Source organism: Triturus cristatus, chromosome 9, assembly GCF_964204655.1.
Source record: "Triturus cristatus chromosome 9, aTriCri1.1, whole genome shotgun sequence".
Classification (NCBI taxonomy): domain Eukaryota; kingdom Metazoa; phylum Chordata; class Amphibia; order Caudata; family Salamandridae; genus Triturus; species Triturus cristatus.
In genome coordinates, this window is record NC_140592.1 from 716,860,452 (window position 1) to 716,883,581 (window position 23,130).

General features: G+C 48.8%; 1 protein-coding gene across 1 annotated transcript in view; it reads left to right on the forward strand.

Annotated features, from left to right (window-relative positions):
* Positions 1–373: 373 nt before the first annotated feature.
* The window catches only part of LOC146798588 (uncharacterized), a 67,893-nt gene continuing 45,136 nt past the window's right edge, over positions 374–23,130 (forward strand). Inside the window, exon 1 of the mRNA XM_085625898.1 lies at positions 374–1,096. Coding sequence (XP_085482024.1) covers positions 451–1,096 — 646 coding nt within the window. The 5' untranslated portion in view covers positions 374–450. The remainder of the gene's footprint in view (positions 1,097–23,130) is intronic.

The following is a 23,130-nucleotide window of genomic DNA, read 5'->3' on the forward strand; positions in this document are numbered from 1 at the left end:
CCAGCTTGAGTTTGTACCTTGTTTACTGTATTCTTCCACAAATACTAGATTTCCATAAGCAGGCCTTTAAATCTGGTTCTTATCTTGACACATTTGTTGTGCATTCAAAGACAAAGGTCATATGTCAGGTCTGTCTTGCCAGGGAGCGTGGTGCTTACTTTTCGTTCTCTGACTTCAAACTGAGAGATTTTATGTGACAATCATGCTGGCTATTGGGGGTGTGCTGAAGGAAGGCTGCACATTGTCATTTTTTCTAGCATAGAACAAAATTTAAATGTCTGTAAATGAACGATGCAGATGTTTCAGAATATATGAGAATTAGGAAAGCACAAATGAGGCAGAAGCAAGATGGTGGCTAAGCGGTTGGCCGTTTGAGCAGGCTGCTCTCCCTCTTGGCCTCCGAACGCCTTGTATGCCTGAGATGTGATGCTGCTTAGGTTCCCGTGAACGATGTTCTGGCGACTGCCGCACCCAGCTAAAGTGATCTTCTTTTACCGCTGCTGTGTTCGTGTGGCTGGAAAGTTTGTAATTCTTTCCGAATTGAAGCCCACGCCACAGAACGCCTTGCCTTCCAAGGGATCGTGCCGGGCTCCCCGCTCCAAGCCGTCCAGTTCGCAGGTGAAGACGCGCCCTGTGACCGGAGCTGTTCCAGCCGGAAAAACACTCGCAGCGACGCAGAAGGGGCTATCAGCCCATATCGATGCCGGTCAAAGTGCTCGGGAAGGGCAAGTAACCCTGGCTGGCGACTTACGGCCCAAAGTCCCGTCTTTTTTTCTTAAAGCTCGGGTCAATAAGAAGCCTTTACAGGACGCTGCAGCATCAGAAATTCATGTTAGCAGTTTGCAACCCCCTGCTTCGATACTGGTTTCGGAAGCTTCTAGCTATGAGAGTACTGTCTGTGAGACTGTAGGTGTACCGCCTGCGATATCATCGCGTATGTTACCGGGGACTGAGGCTTGTTGTCAGAGTGCGGTGTCTGTCGGTGAGACCCTTGGAAACGGCATTCTGGGAGCTGTAGTCTCGTTGCAGGCGCAGATGACCCCTATAACTATGCAAAGTGAAGGGGATCCTAGAGATGGACACCTGATCTCTACAGGTATGAGTGTCACTGATCGAGTGAACAATAGAGAACATGGGGAGTCTGTGGGGGACCCTGTACTCTCATTGGGTGCTGCGCAATCTGGGGGATGCAGTATCGAAGTTCAGGATAAACTCTCTATTGGAGATGACTTTTTTTCTTTGTCTGACCGTTCCTCAGTTAAAAGCCTGGTGAAAGGCTGGCTAGACGAGGGAAGTTCAGGGGCAGAGGATGGTGAAGATCTGGTAGCCGAAGCGAAGCAAATATCCGTGGATGATGTCCGAGGGAGACTATCTGTTATGGGGAGTGTACAAGGGTCTGATGATTCCTCAAACTGGGCATACCAGGACTCGCCTAACCCTCAAATCAATACTCAACCTTTCACAGCGCCACAATCAGCCGGTACCCTTGATTCTCCTGGCCATGAGCATCGAAAAATTACACTTGATACTATCTACGATGTCATTATGGCGCATAGAGCAGAGGCGCAGGCGGAAAGCCTTCATACTCAGAATGCTTTAAGGAAACTACAGAACTCTTTACGCAGGGTTGCTAAGTCATGCGCAGATACTGCCATAAGAATTGGAGAAGCTGAGACTCGGATCTCAACACTAGAGGACGACGTGGTGTCTCAAAAAAAAGAGATTGCAGCTTTGAATGCTCATAGGGATGATTATGCATGGAAAATTACGGATATGGAAAATAGGCTAAGAATTCTTGGGGTTCCGGAGGGGAAAGAAGGAGCAGACCGCCGGAAATTCGTCGCCGAGCTTTTCTCTGAGGCTTTTGCAGAGGTCACTAGCTGGGACTGGAAGGTAGAGGTCCAGAGGGCCCACTGTTAGACCTGGCACCTTGGCGTGAGTTTCCCTTCCACTTTTTGATGGTGTGCCTCGATTGTTTTGCTGGTGTTGTCCGCTCAGGGCGCCGCGCCACGGCTAATCCGTGCCGCAGCGCAAGTGCTCCCTAGATAAAGTGTTCATAATTGATATACATGATTGGTTGATTGGATTCACTGCCAGTCCCCAGTAAAGTGCACCCGGAGTGCCAGGGCTTGTGAATGCCAAGGCCGCTAGTGGGCTGCAGCGCTGGTTGCGCCACCCACAACAGCGGCCATGTAAAATGTGTCCTGGGTCTGCCACTGCAGACCCCGCGTGCAGTCCCGTACTGTCCCGCCGGCTGGGCAAGTGCCCACACTTGCCAGCCTCCAGAACCTTCCCTTAGCCTCATGTTAGTCACCCCTATGGTAGGCCCACGGGCAGGGTGCGTTGTAGGTGTAAGGAAGGACAGGCCCTGGTTGTGTGGCCTGTCCTAGTAGTTCACTATTGCAAGGCTACCTGCTCCCCTTAGGCCAGATGAGCTGCTGGCATTATTACATCCTATAATCCCAGCAGGCTCGGGGAACATGGTAGAAAGATATGTTTGGTATGCCTGAACTCGGGATGATAAAATACTTCTTGTAGCCAAGTTTATTTTACTATCCTGGGTTTGTAAATACGACTTTTAGAAAGTCGGCATTTACTCGCTTAATCATTTCAGCCGCCTCTGCTGTGCGTGTATCTGACTGTCTGGGCCATGTGAGTGACAGGGCTGGGGGGATGACAGGTAGCGAATGACAGGTGGACACCTTGGTGGGAGGTGGGAGTGCCCCTTGGACTCTGAATAGGGCAGTGCTCCACTACCACAATGCTGGCTCCGCCCCCTGGGGAGCGACTGATGACTCAGCCTGCACCTGGCCAGGACGGGCGAAGCGCTGTCCACAAGGTGCTCCTGAAAGTACTTGTCCCCTGAATGCCGGCTCCACCTCCTGTGGAGCGGCTGATGTGCCTGCCCCTCACACTGAAAGCAGAAGTCAGAGTACCCCCCAACAAAGTGCTCAGGACTGAGAACGGTTATGCGAAGGCCCCCCTGGCCTGAACGCACAAAATAAATGTGGTATAAAAGTAGGAGCCCTGCTCCTTGCAAATCAGAATCCTGTTTTACCACAAAGAACCTCTGTCCGACTAGAAGGAGAAGAAGACGCTGGAAGGACTGGCCTGCTGCTTGCCTTGCTGAGAAAGGAGAGGAAAAGACTTGCTGAAAAGACTTTGCTGCTTTGTGCTTGAACATTCTCCAAGGGCTTGATCTGAGCTTGCCCCCTGAACTGAACCCCAGGACCAGTGGGTTCTCTGTGCTTTTGCTCGTCCTCCAATTCGAGCCGTGTGTGCATCCCGCTGAAAAGGGACTGCGCCCCTCATCGCCCCCTCCTAGGGCCGTGACACTCAGGAGCTTGCCTGCCGTAACCCCGTGAGAGCCCCGCTCCGTCCGGAGCCGCTCTCTGCCCCCGGGCTAGGTTGCCTGCGCCCCTGTCACCGCCTGCCACTGGAGTGCGCTGAACGCGCTGTCCCCCCTCCCGCCGGAAACCCGTACGACGATCGTGATCCCCGCCGGGTCCCCAGCCGCACTGTCCGTGCCCTGCGACCCCGCTTCGCTATCCCAGGACATCTCAGGCTGCGCCGCCACCGCTGGGGAGACCCCCCCTGCACCGCCGTGCTAAGGGTCGCTGACTGCGCCTGCCTGCCTGCCCACAACCGCTGTTTGAGGACCCAAGAACACTTCCCAAGCCGAGAGTCGCACCGACCTGTGCCGACTCTCCACATCACTAAAGGAGTTCCAGTATCGGGCTCGAAGCCCGCACCGCCTTATTTCCCCGTTATCCTCACCGCACTGCACGCCTGTCTCACCTCCCACCGCCCCGGAGCTGCCGGGAAGAGTTGTGCATGGCGCAGGCGCGCCCACGACAGATGCGTGAGCCGCGGTAGGCCTGAAGTAAGTCAAGATTGGAATCCCTCAAGTGACATTGGTAAAAGACTAAAGGAAGTATCCGCTTAAAGAACTGCTTGCCTGCTTCATAATCTGGTGGCATCGAAATAACGTTACTAGTCTTGTGATAAATCTGCATATTGAGATATACCTATTTCTACATAAAGAGCGTATTTTTACATATCTAAGCCTGGTGTCCGTTTCTGGGGGGATTGATGGATTTACTGTGTGTGTGATTGTAAGTGCTTAACCAACAACGCCTGAAGATTCGCCTTGGCTGCTCACGCCACGCACCTAGAGGGTGAGCAAGGGTCATTCCAAAAGGGGTTATCCTTTGCCCTGACGTGGAGGAGAGGGTCCCTGCTTGACACAAGGACATCCTTGCGCCAAGCAGAGATCCCCGACTCTAACACCCACCGATTCCCATTTCATCGGAGGAAACCGGTGGGTCAAGAAAGTCTCCTCCCTAGAGCTATTTTAATCTCACTGAATCATTTTTTGGCACGAGAAGCTCTTTTTGATTTGGCCCGCCACACTAAGAAAGCTCATGCCAGGGGTTGCGAATTTTTCGTACGTCCGGATTTCTGCCAGGCAACGGTGGACCTTCGGTGGAGACTTCTACAGCTAATCCCGAAGTTCCAAGAAAAAGGAGCACAGGTTTTTCTACAAAATCCGGGCAAGCTTAAAGTCGTTGTTAAGGGACAGTCATCAGTGTTCACGGAAGAATGCACTGCTAAGGAATTTTTGCAAAAGCTGTAGCCATCATTTTTTTTTTTTCTGTCTCTCTTTTTAGGTCTCGCTGACGTTGCAGCGCGAAGCGCTGCCGCCAACAAGTACTATTGTTGCCTAGTTGCCTCCCAAGGGAGACAGATCAGGGCACGCGCAGCGATCGGGGTCTGTGGACGCGCAGACGCACACACAGAAACACGCGCGCGCACACACCCTGCCGCTGCCGACCCCGGCTGCCTAACGCGCGCGCGCACACACCTCGTTGCTGACTTGCTCCACGGAGACGGCTTGTTTTAATGAGGCACTCATTCTTGTGAGTCAGCGCCGTGAATCACGAGATGCTCTGTTTTTGCTGAGTTAGAGCGAGACACGTGTCCCGTCTCTGATAATGTGCCTCTAGTTGAACGTGCGTGTAAACACCGAGTGAATAAACTGCTGCGATTGTTCCCCAGGAAGTCTCTTATCGGTGACAATGAAGCGTTAAAGGCATCTGAGTTTCTCTGCTACCTATAGACAGTGGACATGTGTGTGTTCGGGGCTCTTCGACAGGGGTGCTGCCTGTTACTCTCTAACTTGACTGAACTGCTGTGGTTCTCACTTTTCATAGTTTATCTTTGCTCTGCTCCTTGTGTTTTTGTTTCCTTTTTGCATACACGATGCACAGGTTCCATATTTGTGTTCTGTGTGAACTTTCCTGTTCCACAACGAAGTCCAGTTTTCCGTTTCTCTGTCTGTAATTTTGAAAATGCGGCGCCCCGCGCTTGTGAATGCCTTAATTCTCAGAAGGCAAAGCGATGTTTGTCTCTGTGCTCTGATCTGCGAGAACGATACTCTTGTGTGTGTGAGGCTGCTTTGGCTGTTTGGACACGGCTATTTCCTTGATTGGCTGCTTCGTTCCCAAGTGCCTTTCTCGTTCATTGTGAATACCTGCTCGCTGGAATGAGACACTGCTCGCTCTTGTTCTTTTTACCTTCTCCCATCTGAACTCGGGCTGAAACGTCTTCAGGGAAATCTTTGATGAAGGCCATTTTAGATTGTATCCCTGATTGCCAAATATGCACATACTTCGGTTGTTCACAGGCCGTTTGTTATCGTCTTGCTGGGATACTTGCTTAGATGCCAAGTGACGTACATTTATATGAAAGAAAAAGTAAACGTTTCCACCTGTATGCGCGAAGATGGCGATGAAGTTCACTTCACTGTATTTCAGTCAAAAGTTCAAGTTGGGCCAGCTTTTCAATATGATTGGAACTTTGATGAATGGAGAACCACAAATTTTTGATTAGTATAATGGTGGTGGGGTAAATTTCCCTGAAAATGTTAGGATTCGTTTCCGATTGCTTTTCTTCTAAAGTGGAGTGGCCAAGATATTTACGTCTATTCTCCTCATGTTCTCAAATGTTAATAGTTTTGGGCGAAGAGCGCGCATGTATCAGGTTTATTGGCTACCTGCTAATGTATGTGTATGTCTTAATGGCTAGCTGTACATGCAAAAAAAACAGGAGTGCTAATTCTCCAGTTCTGAATGCCATCATTTTACAAGAAATCCCAAAGCTTGTGGTCACTGTTTCAAAATGTTCAAACAGGAACCCCACCCAGGATATTCACATACTTCAAGTTACTAAGGACCTGTCTCTTTCAACAATGATTGCTTTAACATCAGTCGTAATCATTCCTTTTGATCTCATTTTCCCTCCACCGTCTATAGAGCTGATTTTCTTATCCGTCCCAACTACTCCTGCACACCCCCTTGCATGTTTCCACTTTTATTAGCATCTTTGTTCCTAATCTATTAAGACAATTAATTGCCTAATGAAGGAACAGTTAGCATGCTGAGCCCAAAACTGTACCACTAGTTCTGTATGAAAATCAAATATATATTGAGCTCGCCTGTGTTTTTTGTTCTACAAAGCACCTTTATGTAAATGTTTATATTATGTTTCTAGACCGGTTCTAGTTTAGTTGGCACCTTGTTCAACTGATATCTGCCTCTACTTCCCTTCTCATAGGCCTGGTAGTATGTTTCACACTCTGATGGATGTATGTTCATTGTTTAGGGCCAGCCTATCATTTATTTGATAAAATGAATACAGCCATATATAGCACATCATTGCAAATCATATATGTTTTTGGTTCAAAGAGGGGGCGCATCGATTATATGAAACGTAAAGATGAAGAGGTTGGTTCTTATGTGAAACTTCATAATGAGCCGGATCTCTAGTTTGGCCTCATGGAGGCAGGTTTCCGTGCACACCTAGGCTTTTCTTCCTTCCTTTTTTGTTTTTGAGGCACACATCAGCAGCTCTCCCACTGAATTTCGAGAAATACGTTTTGGTGCTTAGAACACTCCCTTCCCCCCCCCAGGTGCACCCGGAATTTATTGGCACACTACAGGTGTTACTATTCCCAGTAGGTCTCATTAAAGTGTCCTGAAACCTGCAGCATTTACTGAAACAGATGCATGAACAAGCCTAGGCTCGGATAGGGAGGGAGTGGACTGTTTGAACCTTATGTCCTTACCATCTTATGCTCTTGTCAGCTGTACATACTCTGTTCATGTAAGGTATTACAATCTCTTTATGACACAGGGCACTGATTTGTATTGCTTGCATGACCTGGCTGGCACTCATCTGACAGGTGGATTATCTTGATGTTCTAAATGTGTATAGTTGTGGACATATTACCCTTCGTACAGATCTTCCTCATCAGGATTCGAAACATTTTTACCAGACCTGCAGGTTATATAAGTTAGTATTTCACAAATAGATGTGTTCAAATTCAAAAAGTTGGTATATTTTTATGATGGGTGTCCTGAAGAATGGAAAGTACTCAGAAAAGTGAAAATACATTATAAATACAAGATAACAAATGCTGAAATGGGGTTTTGATCAGAAGTAACACACTTTTACGTCAGTTTGGGTTGGGGTAGTGGATATTCAGCCAATGTTATGAAGGTCATCTAGGGATGTCTGTTATAAAAAGATATTCATGGTAACGCGTTGTATGGACGGGAATGGATGCTGTTAGGCACGGGAATCTAATTTGTGCTTGAGAAGTGGCAGATCTGTGAGATGGTGTTTATTATTGAAAGTATCCATTTGAATTTACTGAGGGACCTAATTGAAGTTAGGTATTGATCTAATTGGGCCACTTTTTGTTGTAGAAAGACAAGCAGTTGGCATAGTCCTTAAGGCTCAGGATAGTAGAGAAATTGACCACTTAAGTGATAATTTAATTGTTTCTAGGTGGTGTGTTCTACAGGTAAGAGCTCCCAGAGGAAATTATACTGGATGATGACCCGCAATTTGTTAGTGCCGAAATGGAACTGTATCTTACTGAATGTGGCATAAGCCTTGAAAATTTCTGTTTCACTGCTACATTCTGAGTTGAAAGTTTAATGGGGTTGTCCAGGGGCCAGTTAAATTGTCTGCTAGAGAAGGTATTGCATAGAGTAAAGGTCTTAAAGTTTCAATTCCGAACTACAGAAATATGCCCAGTGATGTCGGGTGTATCTATTTAATTATTGAGGAGGCAAAAACTTTTTATTAGATTTTTCCTTTATGATTGCAAAAATGTGGAAAAGAGTCAGTGGTTGATAATGGGGAAAATAAAGCAGGAAGTGGATGTGTACAAAGGAAGGATTAAAGATATGTGGATTACGGGTGAAGGCAAATGTGGGGGGCACAGTGGAATAAGACTGCGTTAAATTGAGACAATGTGTTTTTCGGTGTGTTGGAGTCTGAGGTGAAAACCATTGAGGGGATCAGCTCTTCAATTGAAGTAGAATTGTTGAGCCTCATGGTGACAATGGTCTTTGTTCCCGTACCAAAGAAGGAACAAATCTTACGCACCACACTGTCCTACTTGGAGTGAAAGGGTAAAGCATGTTGTGTGGTTGCATAGTACAGGTTAGCTTTTTTAGGTCTCGCCTAGTGTTACAGCGCGCATGCGCTGCCATCGCTTTGCGAGGCATGCAGTATATACTGTAGTGTGGAAGCTTCGTGGAAGCTCCACCCACTCTCTGCCCATTGGCTTTTGTCTTAAATGCTGCCTTCCGATTGGTTTGAGGCTTGTTAGTCCTTCCTCATTCATCATTTGTATCCTTCCAGGCTATTGGCCCCTTTACTCCTAGCACTATTTTCTGCCCTGTCTCCCCACCCCATCGCCCCCTCCCTCAGTCTGTTACTTTTTTTTTTTTTTTTTTTTGAAAACCTTTATTGACAGTTCAATAAGAACAAGTATGGGCCTACAACCCCCCAGGGCCGGCCGCTAAGCAATCAGCGCAATAACAACAAGTATAAACACAGGCAGCACTTCGGGGAGCAAAATCGTACTACTAATACTGTGAACAGCGTAAGTAGGGCACCAGGAGAAAGAGGTTTTCATTTTATGATGAAACAAGGCAGAAGGATCAGGTGACAAGCAATTTTAAAAACAACGATCACAGGATATGCGGAGTAATGAACGTTAGCGATTTACAGCAATCTATTCGGTCAATGGCGCAAACACAAGAACATCAGGATGGGGAAACACATAGTATACAGTCGCGCCCGCAGTCACCCGCCAGAACTCCCCAAGAACACCCCGGAAGTTGTGAACACATGGAACGGCAACGAGGCATAGCAAAAGGAGGTGTATCACGCTGATCCCAGAAAAGAAAACAAAAAGAATCAGAGAAGAAAAAGGAGGCCATGGAAAAAAGATGAAAGAATACAGAATCCCCTCCCCCAACCCCCCACCCTGCACCTCTGCAGATGAGTACGGCCCCCCCCCCCAGCAGTGTGCCTGTCGCCCTGGAACCAGACCCGAAATGTAGGAGAATAGGGAAAAAGAAGTAGGAAAGGACCCCCACCAGACGGGGGGGTAGAGAAAGTATTTATAAACTGGAGGAGGGCCTTCATAACAGACCCCCGGCTTCTCCCTCCCGCACGGTAAGGTTCCCCTAAAGTGAACAAGGAACAGCACAAAAACAATCTTCTCAAACCTCGATGGGGAGCATTATGCACCTATTGTGCCAGTAGCCATGTCAGGAGAGCACACCACCCCAAGCCCGCCCGTCCACTAGGCGACCACCCCCGAGGGGCCAGCCTCATCCCTGACCACTCTTTGGAATTCTGCCCATGCCAACCCCTCGACCCAGCACCATACCCAATGTTCCTAGGCAGAGGAATGTCCAACAACAACAGAGAAGCGACGCACACAGGTGGGGTGGAAGTCTCTGAGCATCAACACAGTCCGCCGCTTGAGGAAACAGGCTTCCCAGTGCTGCCCTAGGATCTGCTCTGCACGCAAGGTTCAGGAAGGCAGAAGCAGCCAAAGCAGACATTAGTTGCTGGAGTTGTCTCTGGGTCGCAGGAGGGCATGCACGGGATGAGGCCACCACATCCCACTCAGGTCCGACGCCTCCGGGACAGATCAGGCCCTCAGAAGGTCGAACACACTGTAGCATACTGGCCGGGGCGTCCAGTCGTGTACTAACCTCAGGGGTGGCCGCCACAGCGTCCTCCTGCGCGCAGTGTGGGTAGACTCTGTGTTCGTGCGGACAGGCGGGCCGCCACTGCCCCAACTCCGACGCCACACCATCGAGCTTACTCCCCAAGATCACGAAACCATGAACCAAGGAGGAGTGAAGAGTACCAATAGCCTCGAGGAGGTCGCCGTACCCCAGCTCAGCTCTCTGTGATCTCGCCGCCACACTCCCAAAAGTCGTACGCTCACAGGCCCGCTGCGGCCCAGCGGACAGGATGGTAGGCTTCATCAACCCAAGATGGCCGCCAAGTATGCCCGACCCTCACCGGGGCCAGGACCCCGGGACAAGCGTCGCGATGTCCACGTCGCGGGTGACCGGGTTCCGGGGGCAGGCAAAAAACTATCCGTGGTCACGGGCAACAGTCGTCCCCACCACGGACCAGCTCCCGTAGAAATCCGGGGGCGGCCCGCAATGATCGGGGCAGGATACGGACGGCGGCCGGGCAGCTCACCAGCAAGGCAGGGGCAGCCACCGGAGGATCTAAGATTTGCGCCCCCGGTCATGCACTCGGTCAGCTACACTGGGCAGTAGAAGTGACCACGCCGAAATGTAGGCCGAGTTTGGCACCGCTCCGGTGGGCCGACTCCACCCAGTCACCACCAGCCGCTGTTGTCGCACTGCCACCCGGCCACGGCGTCCACTCGATGTCCCGGCTCCAGGGTCGCACAGGCCGCAAGGTTCAGATGCAGTTTTCTCCGGCGATAGCACTGCTAGAAACCTCGGAGTCACACAGTCGGGAGCCCCTCTCCTTCAGAAACACGACCACGTAGCACAGGTTGAGGATCTCAGGCAGGATATCCGTGCGGGATGCGGAGGTTCACGGAGCCGGGAGTCTACGCTGCCGTCCCGGTCGCCATCTTGGCTCCTCCCCCCCGTCTGTTACTTTTTAACCTCCCCTGCCCCTCCCCTCCCACTCTTGTTCGTGTTTTATTGCCTGCCGGCACTTCCGTTTTCATTTTATTATTGCCACCTTGAAATATGGGCGTTCAAGATGCTTGCTGTACAAAAACTTCTCTTGTTTAATGAACTAGATTTTAATGTTACTCTAAATATAATAAGACTCTAGGCAGCATTCGGGGTATGCATGGCAACTGACGCCTCTCAGTTCACAAATGGCATTGTTGTCGGGCAGGAGGAGCGGCAGGTGTTTTAACTCATGCTTGAAACAACAACTTTTAATAACTTCCCCTCAATTCAGTGCTATATTCTTGTGTACTGATGTGACACGCTAAAGAAATGCACTTTTGTGAATTCTGAAGAGACATTATCGCACATTTACATCATGTTTACTGTATGATTAACATGCCGATCATTTTCACGTCTCGCCCACTGGCTCGTAAACACTTGGCTCTTCTCCGGCTGGCTCTACCTGCTAATTAATATATTGGCTTGCGCACCTCTAACAAAGAGAGATGAATGGATACATGACAGTGAGCCCAGTAGATGGGAGAAAAATAGACTGGTGCAGACAAACAGACAAAGTCAGTTTCCATTGCCTCACATCAGAATCATCACTTTCAATAACCTGGAAATCTCCTGGCAACTCCCGCATGCCCCAACCTCATCCCCTCAATATATTCTTAGCAGAAGAGGCAGATTCTGAGCTGTGCCCTGCTGGTGCAGAGGAGCACGGCAGAGTCTGTAGAAGCGCTAGGATCCCTAGCCTCTCCGGGCGGGCACCTAAGCCTTCTGGGTGCCTTCACACTCAGGATAAATGAATACATTTTGTTCTGTGCTTTAGTCGCCCCTCTGTGATCACTGTCTGGTAGATGAACCTCTGTGTTAATAAACACATTGAAAGAGGTGGTTGGGTACAAACAAACAACAGCCACAATACCGTACGTTTTGAACGTGTAGTTAAATAACTGCTCATCGAGTACCTCTTTGGCTGATCATTCCATGGCACTACTAAAACTACATTTGGACACATTTGCTCAACTGTAAAAGACTCCCTTCTATGGGTCATTTAACAACTTAGGGCTTTGGGGTTAGGTAACCTACTTTGGATGCTGTGTAAAAGAGTAAACACTAAAATTAATGCAATGAAACTAGGCAACCAGTACTGTCTAAAACACTGTGAAAACTGACATGCATTCTGGCATTTTGTTTAGTTAATGTCAATTTCCTCATAGATGCGAGTAAAGTACTCTTAATACCTTAATTAAATCTCCGCTCTTTTAACTAATAGCACCAGGCGACCTTTGACAACTAGGCAATGAATACATTTTCATGTACCTCCGAAGCCCCCCTGCCCCGCTGGCAAACTTCATTGCCTCCCAGTGTTTTGGTGATAACCAAGACGCATGATAGTGAGTCAAATAGTCCAGAAAATGAAAGAGAAGCCGGGATTCAGATTCACATGCTCCGATCGCGTTGTTTAGTCTGTAAGCACTACTTTTATTAATGAGTTTCGCATTATTAAAGCACCACAGTGTGCATGTGTGGCGACACTTCACCCATGAGGTACGTGACAAGCAATTGTTGACACAATCCACACTGCGTCATTTTCAATATATTTATTACAAAGTGCAGGACCTTTCCAAGGGATTTTGCACACTACATACATTCATTCCAAAAATAATACGTGTAGGTAAAAAAGAAATTGCCATTTACAACGTCAATAGCTCTAACTCACAAATGCGAGACCTATTTGCATTGCAAATGCTTGTTCTTTTTGTGGACTCAGAACTTAGGACTTATGGAAGCTTAAACTTGTATCTGGCTGTATTCTATGCATCTTTAACCTTTAGGGATATTGAATTTGAGTGACTGAGATACAAAATGTTTTTCTTTCTCTGTTTCTGGTTGATATATGATAAGATAGGATCGGATTGGTTTGGTTTCTAATATGGCATGGGGGCCGAGGGGGGGGGGGGGGGAGGTGGGCAGCTCGACTCATCATCTATTGGGACTATTGTCCCAGTGCTTCATGGGAAGGGTAGGGGTGGGCTGGGAGGGGGGAAGCTGGATGGGGTGGGGGTTTGGGTGGTGTTGGGGGTTTGTGCAAGGGGTGGTGAAGGGGGTATAAAGAAAAATCAGCATTGATGTTTGCTCTAATGATATTCTGTTCGAAACAAGAGGCTATTCCTTATGAAATAATTAGTAACATAGTGATGTCTATATTTTATATTCTGCAAGATAGGTGTAGGGGATACGTGGCAGGGCCCATATCTGCAGCAGGGGGTAAATGGCTCAAATTCTGAAAGCACAAAATGAAAACACTATCATTATGTACTTTAAACATATGTGGTCTGAACAATTTTTAAAAAAGGCAGGTTTTGGCAAAGATTGCTACAGGACTCTCCTGGGATATTCTCTGCCTCCAGGAGACGCATATTGCCTGGGCCAATAGGGCGTGGCTTAAAAGACAGGGGATGGAGCTGATTGTGTGCTCAAAACAGTCTTCAAACACCAGGGGTGTGGCAATTCTTTGTAAAATGGGGGTACTGTCCTGTAAGAAATATAAGGAGGATAAATGTGGTAGGTGGGTGATTATTGAGGCATTGTTTGGAAATATGGAGGTATTAACTATCTGTTCTGTCTATGGGCCAAACCTGGATGAACCCTAAATGTATGATTTTCTTAACCTGGGGTTCGGGAGGTGTTTAAAAACTTTTACCAAAAGTTATATGAAAACGAAAAAACTACAGACCCGGGGGATTATTTGGGGGAAATCCCCTCTGCATGTTTAGGTTCGGCTCAGAAGGATATGCTTTCTACTTCTGTAATTTGGGAGGAAATTGAACTGGTGATGGCATCTTTACCCCAGGGGAAAGCGATGGGGCCAGACATGATCCCCTTGGAGTTTTATACTCTTTTTCAGGCTGAATTGCGTGATCCGCTGCTTTCTCTATTCCAGCAGGCATTTAATGGTATAGTACCGGATTCATGGTCTAAGACAACCATAATAGTCTTCAAAAAGAAAGGGACGGATGCACTTGAGCCGGCTTCCTATCGTCCAATTACGTTAATCAATTCAGATAGCAAGATCTTCTCTAAGCTTATTGCTAGAAGACTAGGGAAGGGTATTGTACCTCTAGTCTCACAGCGTCAGCATGGGTTCATAGCGGGTAGAGGCACCACTGATCATGTCCTCCGAATAATATCCCTTTTGGATTGGGCTCAGGTTTCTGAAGTTCCAATGGGGGTGGCCCTGTTGGATGCCGAGAAGGCATTCGACAGGGTCTCCTGGGAATTTTTATGGGCAGTTCTCCATTGGAAAGGTTTCCCATTATCCTTTATTAAAGCAATGCAAGCCCTCTATATTTGTCCTGCTGCCACAATTCGTATTTCTGGGAAGCACTCTGAGGAGTTTAAGATATATAGGGGCACTCGGCAGGGTTGTCCTTGCTCCCCCCTTCTTTTTGCTCTTTATATTGAGCCTCTGTTGATTAAAATCGAGCAAGATCCAGAGATTATACCAGTTAAACCTATGCAAGAATCTGTTAAAGTTTTAGCCTACGCAGACGACGTGGCTGTCGTTACAGCGGATGTGGTTAAAACGATGAGACGTATTGAAATCTTGACGTCGGAATTTGGTGTCGTGTCAGGCTACAAATTGAATCTACATAAGACGCAAGTTCTTTTTACCGGTACTGACGTTTTAACAGGTGTTAATACAGTCACAGAGGCCGTGTATTTGGGCATTAAAATTGCTTCGAAGGTACAAACTATTGTTAATTTAAACTTTGACCCAATCTAACTTCGTCTAATAAAATGCTAGAAAACCTGGATTATTTGCACTTATCTTTATACGGCAGGTGCAGTGTTATTAAGATGGTTGTTTTTCCGAAATTTATTTATTTATTTCGCACGATTCCACTCTTGCTACCCAATTCAATCTTTACAAGGATAGAAAGAATGTGCTCTCGTTTTATATGGGGGTATAAGAGGACAAGGAGAGCTTTTAAAAAACTTAATTTACCAAGAGCAAGGGGGGGGACTGAATATCCCCCAATTTCGGTACTATTATTGGGCTGCGATGTTCCAGCATATGGGGATATTGTTTTTTGGAACTCAGTCGTATATAGATCCAGCTGTTTTTCCATCTATATATGAACTCATTATGGGGCCTGAAGCCAGGTATTTATTTTCTAAGTTTTTCGAGCCAAGTTACCACAAAAGAACTCGCTTTAAGATTTTTGGGGCTGCAGCTGCAGTTTGGTGCAAAGCTCGCAAACACTTTACTTTAAAGGAATATAATCGTTATATGCCTCTAGGAATAATAGGGAAACTCCCTTTAATTTTCTGTGATTCAACTATTCGGAGATGGAATACTCAGGGGATTAGAACTATTGGGGACCTTTTCCTAAATAATCAATTGATGTCTTTTTGTGAACTTCAAGAGAAGATTGGGCTGCAACGTTCGGATTTTTTTAAACATCTTCAAATTCGAAGTTTTTTAGATAAGCTTAATTTAAGAGGGCAGATTAGTCTGGAAAAGAACCTGATATTGGAATCTATAAAGGGGAGATGTAAGATTTCTCAACTTTCCAAAATTATAATTGCAACTCAACAGGACGACCTTGCATATTTCGAGCAACGCTGGGATAGAAGGCTGGGGATAGTAGCTGTTGATTTACAGCTGGTATTGAGCCTAGTTGATGCTGTTCTTTTATCAGGCAGCTTCAAAAGCCAATGCTATATGGCTATCTTTGATTTATACTATTTCCCAGCGAAGATAGCTAAATGGGGAACTAATCGGGGGGATGTCTGTCCTAGATGCGCCTTGAGGGCAGCTGATCTGGAGCATATGTTCTATGACTGTCCTGTATTAGCCCCCTTGTTGAAAGAGGTAAAATGTTTTCTGAACTTAGGTCTCGGAGTGTCTGTCGACATTACACCTCAATTAGTGTTATTTGGATATGAGTTTGGGGTAAATATTAGAAAGCGCTCAACTCCCGAGAAGGGGTTTCTGCTTTTATGTATGGCTGTCTTCCGCTTATGTGTCACCTCCCAATGGATTAGTCCGGATTCACCATCTTTTTCTATTTGGAAGGCTAAATTACTATCTCTGTACAATTTGGAAATTGCTCTGTATAAACTTAAAGGTAGAAGAAAAAAGAAATTTGGGTTAGCATTATGGGCCCCAATAATCAATTGGGTCTGATTGCTCTATTTTTTTTTTTGTGTGTATCGTTTATGTAATGACTAATGTTCTATGAATGTAAGAATGAAATTATCAATGCTGATTTAAATAAAAAAAAAATTGGTTAAAAACAAAAGGAAAGGACAAATGAAACACATTTTTGGGTAATTCTGAAGTGTGGTGGAAACAAATATTTTAATACGATCAAGACAAATCAATACACTAGGTGATGACATTTCCACTTATTATCATTTGTGCACTGTATACTTTTATCAATAGAACTGTATGTCTGTGCATATGTAATGGTCATTTTACTTGAAGATGTGTTGTCTGTAATAGCAGTGCGCTACCCCACCATGCATATTCCACTGTTCCCCACTCTACATTATCTTGCGCCACTCCATTCCACTGCACTCTACTCCACAACACTCCACACTATGTTACTCCACTCTACGCCACGCCACACTGTGCTAATGCACTCTACTCTGCACCACTCCACTCTACGCCACTTCAGTCTATGTCTCTATACTCTACTCTGCACCAATCTACTCTATGCCAATGCACTTTACCCAAACATACTCTATTATGCACCACTGCACCCTTTGTTACCGCACTCTACACCACTCCAGTGTAGGCCACTCTGCTCTACTCTGCACCACTCCACTATACGCCACTCTGCTCTAAGCCAATCTATTCTACAACACTGCACTCTATGCCAATGCACTCCATTCTGTACCACTCTACTCTATGACAGTGCACTCAATGGCAATCCACTCTATACCACTCCTATCTACTCTGCACCACTGCTCTCTACACCACTCTAATCTAAGTCACTGCACTCCATGCCACTGCACACTACCCTGCACCTCTCCACTCTACTGTGCACCACTCAACTCTACGTCACTTCACTCCACTCTGAAACAATCTACTCTATGCCACTGCACTTTACCCTACTGCACTCTACGTCTCTTTACTCCACTTATACCACTCCACCCACCGTCACTCCACTCTATGCCATTGCACTCCATGCCACTGCAATCTATGCTGCGCCACTCCACTCTACTCTACACCACTCTACTCTATGCTAGTGCTCTCTACGCCACTGTATGTTAGTGCATTCTATGCCAATGCACTCAACACCATTTTACTCAAAACCAAAGCACTCTACACCACTGTAATGTATGCCAATCTACTCCACACCACTATACCTTACCCCAATGAACTCTTGGCCACTCTACTCCAAGACACTCTATGCCACACTATGCCACTCCACACCACACCACTCTACGCCATCCCACAACTCTTTACACCAGACCATAATCTTCCCCTCTACAACACAAAACTCCACTTTATGAATCTCCACTGAACTCCACACCACTCTCCTTTACGCCACTAACTTTTATCCATGCTAAACAGCAGCCACGCTGGTGTACAACAATAGCCCTTGTAGAGGCGTGACCTATTGGCTTTGCCAATGCTTGCTCAAGTGATGGCTGCCGCTGTTGGAGATTATGCTGCCAACAGAGGGTGTGAAAGGGAAGCTGGACAATAATTGGTCTGGTTTGTTCTGTTGTTCTGTTGCTTTTGCATTTGTCACCCCGAGTGGGAAGGGTATGCCCAGATGTGGGTCCCGTGCTCTCCATGCCACTGGAATCAAGCTATCCTGGCTGAAGAGGGGTGAAACCCCGAAACCGGTCCTAGGATGCTTGTTTCCAGTCCAGGGAGGACCTGGCTTGGCAGTTCGGGCTGGACTGTACCCATGAGGCACAGTGTCAAGACTGATTTGCATATGGCTGGGTTCAAACTGGAACGGCATGGTGAGTGTTAGAATGGGGAACCTCTGGTTGGCACAGGTAGGTACTTGTGACAAGCAGTGGTCCCTTCTTCTATTCAGGGCGAGAGAATTACCCCTTCAGAACAACCCCTGCTCACCCTATAGGTAGTGTGGCGCGAGCAGTCAGGGCTAAACTTCAGGGCGCTAGTCAGTTAAGCATTTATGATCACACACAGTAAACCACAACGATCCCCCACAAATGGACACCAGGCGTAAGTTGTATCAAAAATACGGATGCTTTATATAAAAGATTCTTTGTTACGCAGGCATGCACAAGACCATCAATAACGGTTGCGAAATGGGAGCCACAAGATGATAATTAGGCACTGTTCTTGTCTTTGGTAACTTATTCGATCACGAGCGCTTCACAGGGCTCGGGTGAGTCGGTCCAGTCACGATGATGCGCAGTGCACCCGGGGTACAGTGATACGGGGAAATCAGAACGCTGCGGACCCCGAGTCCGATAGAGAGTTCACTGTACCTGGGAACGTGCGATATGCTTGGACGAGTCTTCGGGGGAGATGCAGGTTCTGCACCTCGCGGGTCTTCCGGATCAAGAATTCAGCGGGCGGCTCTCGGTAGACAGGTGCGGCCCAGGGCCTCCGACACGGACTGTGCGGGAGGTCACTGCGGAGGGTGGCACGGTCAGACTCAGGCTGGGAGGTGAAGCGGGGCGGCCGGATACGTTACGACGTACGGGCGGCCGTCCGAGGCTTGCTTTCACTTCCCGATTAGAAATCCGGCGGGAGGGCGAGAGGGCACCAGGCACGCTCCAGTGGCAGGCAGGTGACAGGGAAGCGGGGCAGCCAGCCTCGATGGGTCCAGAGCGACTCAGGTAGAGCGGGGCTCTCGGCGAGGGGAGGTGGCCAGGCTTCTGGGTGTCACGGCCCTAGGAGGGGTGGCAAGGTGCGCAGAGCACTCCGGCGGGAGAAAGCACACGGCTCAAGTTCTCAGACGAGCGGAGACACGGTGAACCCACTGGTCCTGGGGTTCAGTTCAGGGGGCAAGCTCTTCTTCCAAGCCCTTGGAGATAGTTGAAGAACAAAGTGCAAAAGTCTCTTTCAGTCTTTTTCCTCTCCTTCCTCAGCAAGGCACCTACTGCAGGCGAGTCCCTCAGGTCAGGGAAAGTTACTCCTCCTTCAGCTTCTTCCAGGTCCTTCTAGTCGGGCAGAGTTCCTTCGTGGTTTAATCTGGATCTGATTTCTTAGGAGCCAGGCTCCTACTTTTATACAGTGATTCTTTTGTTCTTTAGCGCCAGGGGGCCTGGGCCTGGCTCAGTCCAGTTCTGGAGTACTTTGTTTTGGTGACTCTGCTCTTTCCTTTCAGCAGCAGGGCAGAGACATCAGCCGCTCCACAGGGGGCGGAGCCGGCTTTGTGGTGGCAGAGCACAGGTCTATTCAAGAGTCAGGGTGTACTCCTCCCACCCATCCTGGGGCGATCTCTCTACCCACCACCTGGCAGCCAACCTGTCTCCCGGAATCCCCCAGCCCTGCTCCTGTACTGTTGCTAGGCAGAACACACACCCACAGCAGAGGCGGACTGAGATGGTCAGGCACGCAAAGGCTAACTTTCTAAAAGTAGCATTTGCAAACCCAGGATATTAAAATAACCTTTACTAAAAGATGTATTTTATTATCCCGAGTTCAGGCATACTAAACATGACTTTCTACCATGCTCTCTGAGTCCACTGGGGTCACAGCGTGTAGCGATCCCAGCAGCCCATTCTGGCCTACGGAGAGCAGGTAGCCTTCAATAGTGAAAAACGAAAATGGCTGTAATTCACTATTAAGACATGCCACACACATCAGGGCATGTCCTACCTTATGCCTACAATGCACCCTGCGCTTCGGCCTACCAGAGGGGTGACTAACATGTAGTTCAGGGAAGGTTTAGGGACTGGCACGTGGGGACACTTGCTCAGTCAGCGCAACGGTACCGGACCGCGCGCAGGTTCTGCAGTGGCAGATCCTAGACACATTTTACCCCGCTGCTTCGGTGGGTGGCACAATCAGTGCTGCAAGCCCACTAGCAGCATTTGGATATACAAGCCCTTGGCACCCCTGGTGCACTCTACTAGGGACTGATAGTAAACCAAATATGCCAAACGTGGAAGTCAATTCACATAATACATTTTACCATAGGGAGCACTTGCACTGTGGCACTGGATGGCAGTGGCACAGTGCCCTGAGCAGCTAACACCAACACAAAAACACATTGAGGCACAGACAAAAATGGAAGGGTGACCCACGCCAATGGTGCCAGGTCTAACACGTGTCCCCTCCAGCTGAAAAGTGGGGAGAACTACCCTACCCCAGGGAGTTCTTCATCACTAAGGCGGAAAAACCTGGACAGACCGTCAGCATTAGCGTGATCTGTGCCAGGGCGATGCTCCACCGTAAAGTCCATACCCTGTAGGGAGATGGACCACCTCAACAGTTTTGGGTTCTCACCCCTCATTTGCATCAACCATCTGAGGGGCCTGTGGTCGGTCTGAACCCGGAAGTGAGACCCAAACAAGTAGGGCCTTAGCTTCTTCAGCGCCCAGACCACAGCAAATGCTTCTCGTTCTATCGCACTCCACCTTTGTTCCCGGGGAAGTAGCCTCCTGCTAATAAAGGCTACTGGTTGGTCAAAGCCCTCCTCAGTGATCTGTGAGAGAACAGCCCCTACACCATGCTCTGATGCATCCGTCTGCACCAGGAACTCTTTGGAGAAGTCAGGAGCCAAGAGCACGGGCGCCGTGCACATGGCAGTTTTCAGGGTGTCGAAGGCTTTCTGACAGGTGTCAGTCCATATCACTTTTCTGGGCTGCTTCTTCGAAGTCAGCTCCGTCAAGGGGCAACGATGCTGCCATACCCCTTGACAAACCTCCTGTAGTACCCGGTGAGTCCTAAAAAGGCCCTCACCTCCGTCTGGGTCTTTGGGGGCTCCCAAGCCAGGATGGTTTCAACTTTGGGCTGGAGGGGCGCCACCTGGCCGCTCCCCACTTGGTGTCCCAAGTACACCACTGAACCCTGCCCGATCTGACACTTGCTTGCCTTGATCGTGAGGCCTGCCTTGCGCAGCGCCATCAACACTTCCCAGAGATGTTGCAGGTGTTCTTTCCATGTGCCGCTGAACACTGCGATGTCATCCAGGTATGCAGCGCTGAACTCGGTCAGCCCAGCCAACACCCGGTTGACCAACCTCTGGAAGGTGGCAGGGGCATTCTTCATCCCAAAGGGCATCACCCGGAACTGGTAATGCCCATCTGGTGTAGGGAATGCGGACCTCTCTTTGGCCCCATCAGTTAAGGCGATCTGCCAGTACCCAGACGTTAAATCAAACGTGCTGAGGTACCGTGCAGCCCCTAACCGATCGATGAGCTCATCAGCTCTGGGGATGGGGTGCGCGTCAGTCTTCGTGACTGAGTTGAGTCCTCGGTAGTCCACACAGAACCGGAGTTCGGGCGTGGCACCCGGCGCTGCAGCCTTTGGGACCAAGACCACTGGGCTGGCCCAAGGACTGCTGGAGGACTCAACCACCCCTAGAGCAAGCATCTTTGAGACCTCCTCTTAGATGCAGGCCCTGACCCTGTCAGTTACCCGGTAGGCTTTGTGCTTCACAGGTAAGCTGTCTCCTGTATCCACATCATGGATGCACCAATTTGTGATACCAGGAACCAGGGAGAACAGGTCAGGGAACTGCCCCAGCAGCTGGCGGCAGTCACCCTGTTGCTCAGGAGTCAGGGCGAGTGAGAGGTTAACTCCATCCACTGACCCGTCTCGCTCTGAGGCTACCAAGAGGTCAGGAAGAGGCTCGGACTCCTCTTCCGTCCCATCATCGGTGGCCAAGAGCATGCCCACTTCGGACCTCTCCAAGTGGGGCTTCAGTCGATTGACATGTAGGACCCTTAAGGGGTTCCTAGGAGACCGCAAGTTCACCAAGTAGGTGACAGAACTCTTGCGATCCACAATCTCAAAGGGTCCTGTCCACTTGTCCTGGAGTGCACAAGGCTCCACAGGGGCCAGGACCCACACTTTTTGGCCAGGTTGAAGCTCAACCAGAGTGGCATTCTGGTCGTACCACCGCTTCATTTCCTCCTGGCTGGCTTCCAGGTTTGCCTCAGCAAGTTGCCTGAAACGCCTAGTCTGGTTCCGGAAAGGCAGCATGTAACTGTATACATTCTGGGGAGGTTTCCTGGGAGATTGCTCCCAGCCTTCCTTGACCAGACTAAGAGGTCCTCGTACTGGGTGGCCGTACAAAAGCTCAAAGGGACTGAACCCTAGAGACTTTTGTGGCACCTCGCGGTACGCAAAGAGGAGGCATGGTAAGAGGACGTCCCACTTACGCCTCATGGGTTCTTCGAGACCCATAATCATGCCCTTCAGGGTTCGGTTGAAGCGCTCAACCAACCTGTTTCCTTGGGGATGGTAAGGGGTGGTGAACTTGTAGGTCACACCACACTCTTGCCAAAGGGACTTCGTATATTTCGATATGAAGTTGGTCCCCCTGTCGGACACCACCTCTAGAGGGAATCCTACTCGTGAGAAAATTCCCATCAGTGCCCGTCCCACCACGGGGGCCGTCACTGTCCTCAGAGGGAGGGCTTCAGGGTACCGGGTGGCATTGTCCACCAAGACCAGGATAAACCTGTTGCCCATGGCTGTCTTGGGGTCCAGTGGCCCCACAATGTCAATCCCCACCCGCTGGAATGGGGTACTGACCACAGGGAAAGGTTGGAGTGGAGCTCTCAGCTTCCTTCCACTCTTGCCACTTGCCTGGCAAGTCTGGCATGTCCTGCAGTGAGTGTCAGAACTCCTGCACATTTGGGGCCAATAAAAGTGGGTGACAAGCCTTTCAAAGGTCTTTTCCTGCCCCAAATGTCCTGCTAACGGTACGTCGTGAGCCAGCCCCAGTAGGAAGGCTCTGAACTTCTGGGGTACCACCAGCGCACGGGCTGACCCAGGTTCAGCAACCTTAGGCTCTGAGTATAGGAGGTCGTTCTCCCAGTAGATCAAGTGAGTTCCGGACTGATCACCATTGGCCTGGGCTGCAGCCTGCTGCCGCATACCCTCTAGAGAGGGGCACTC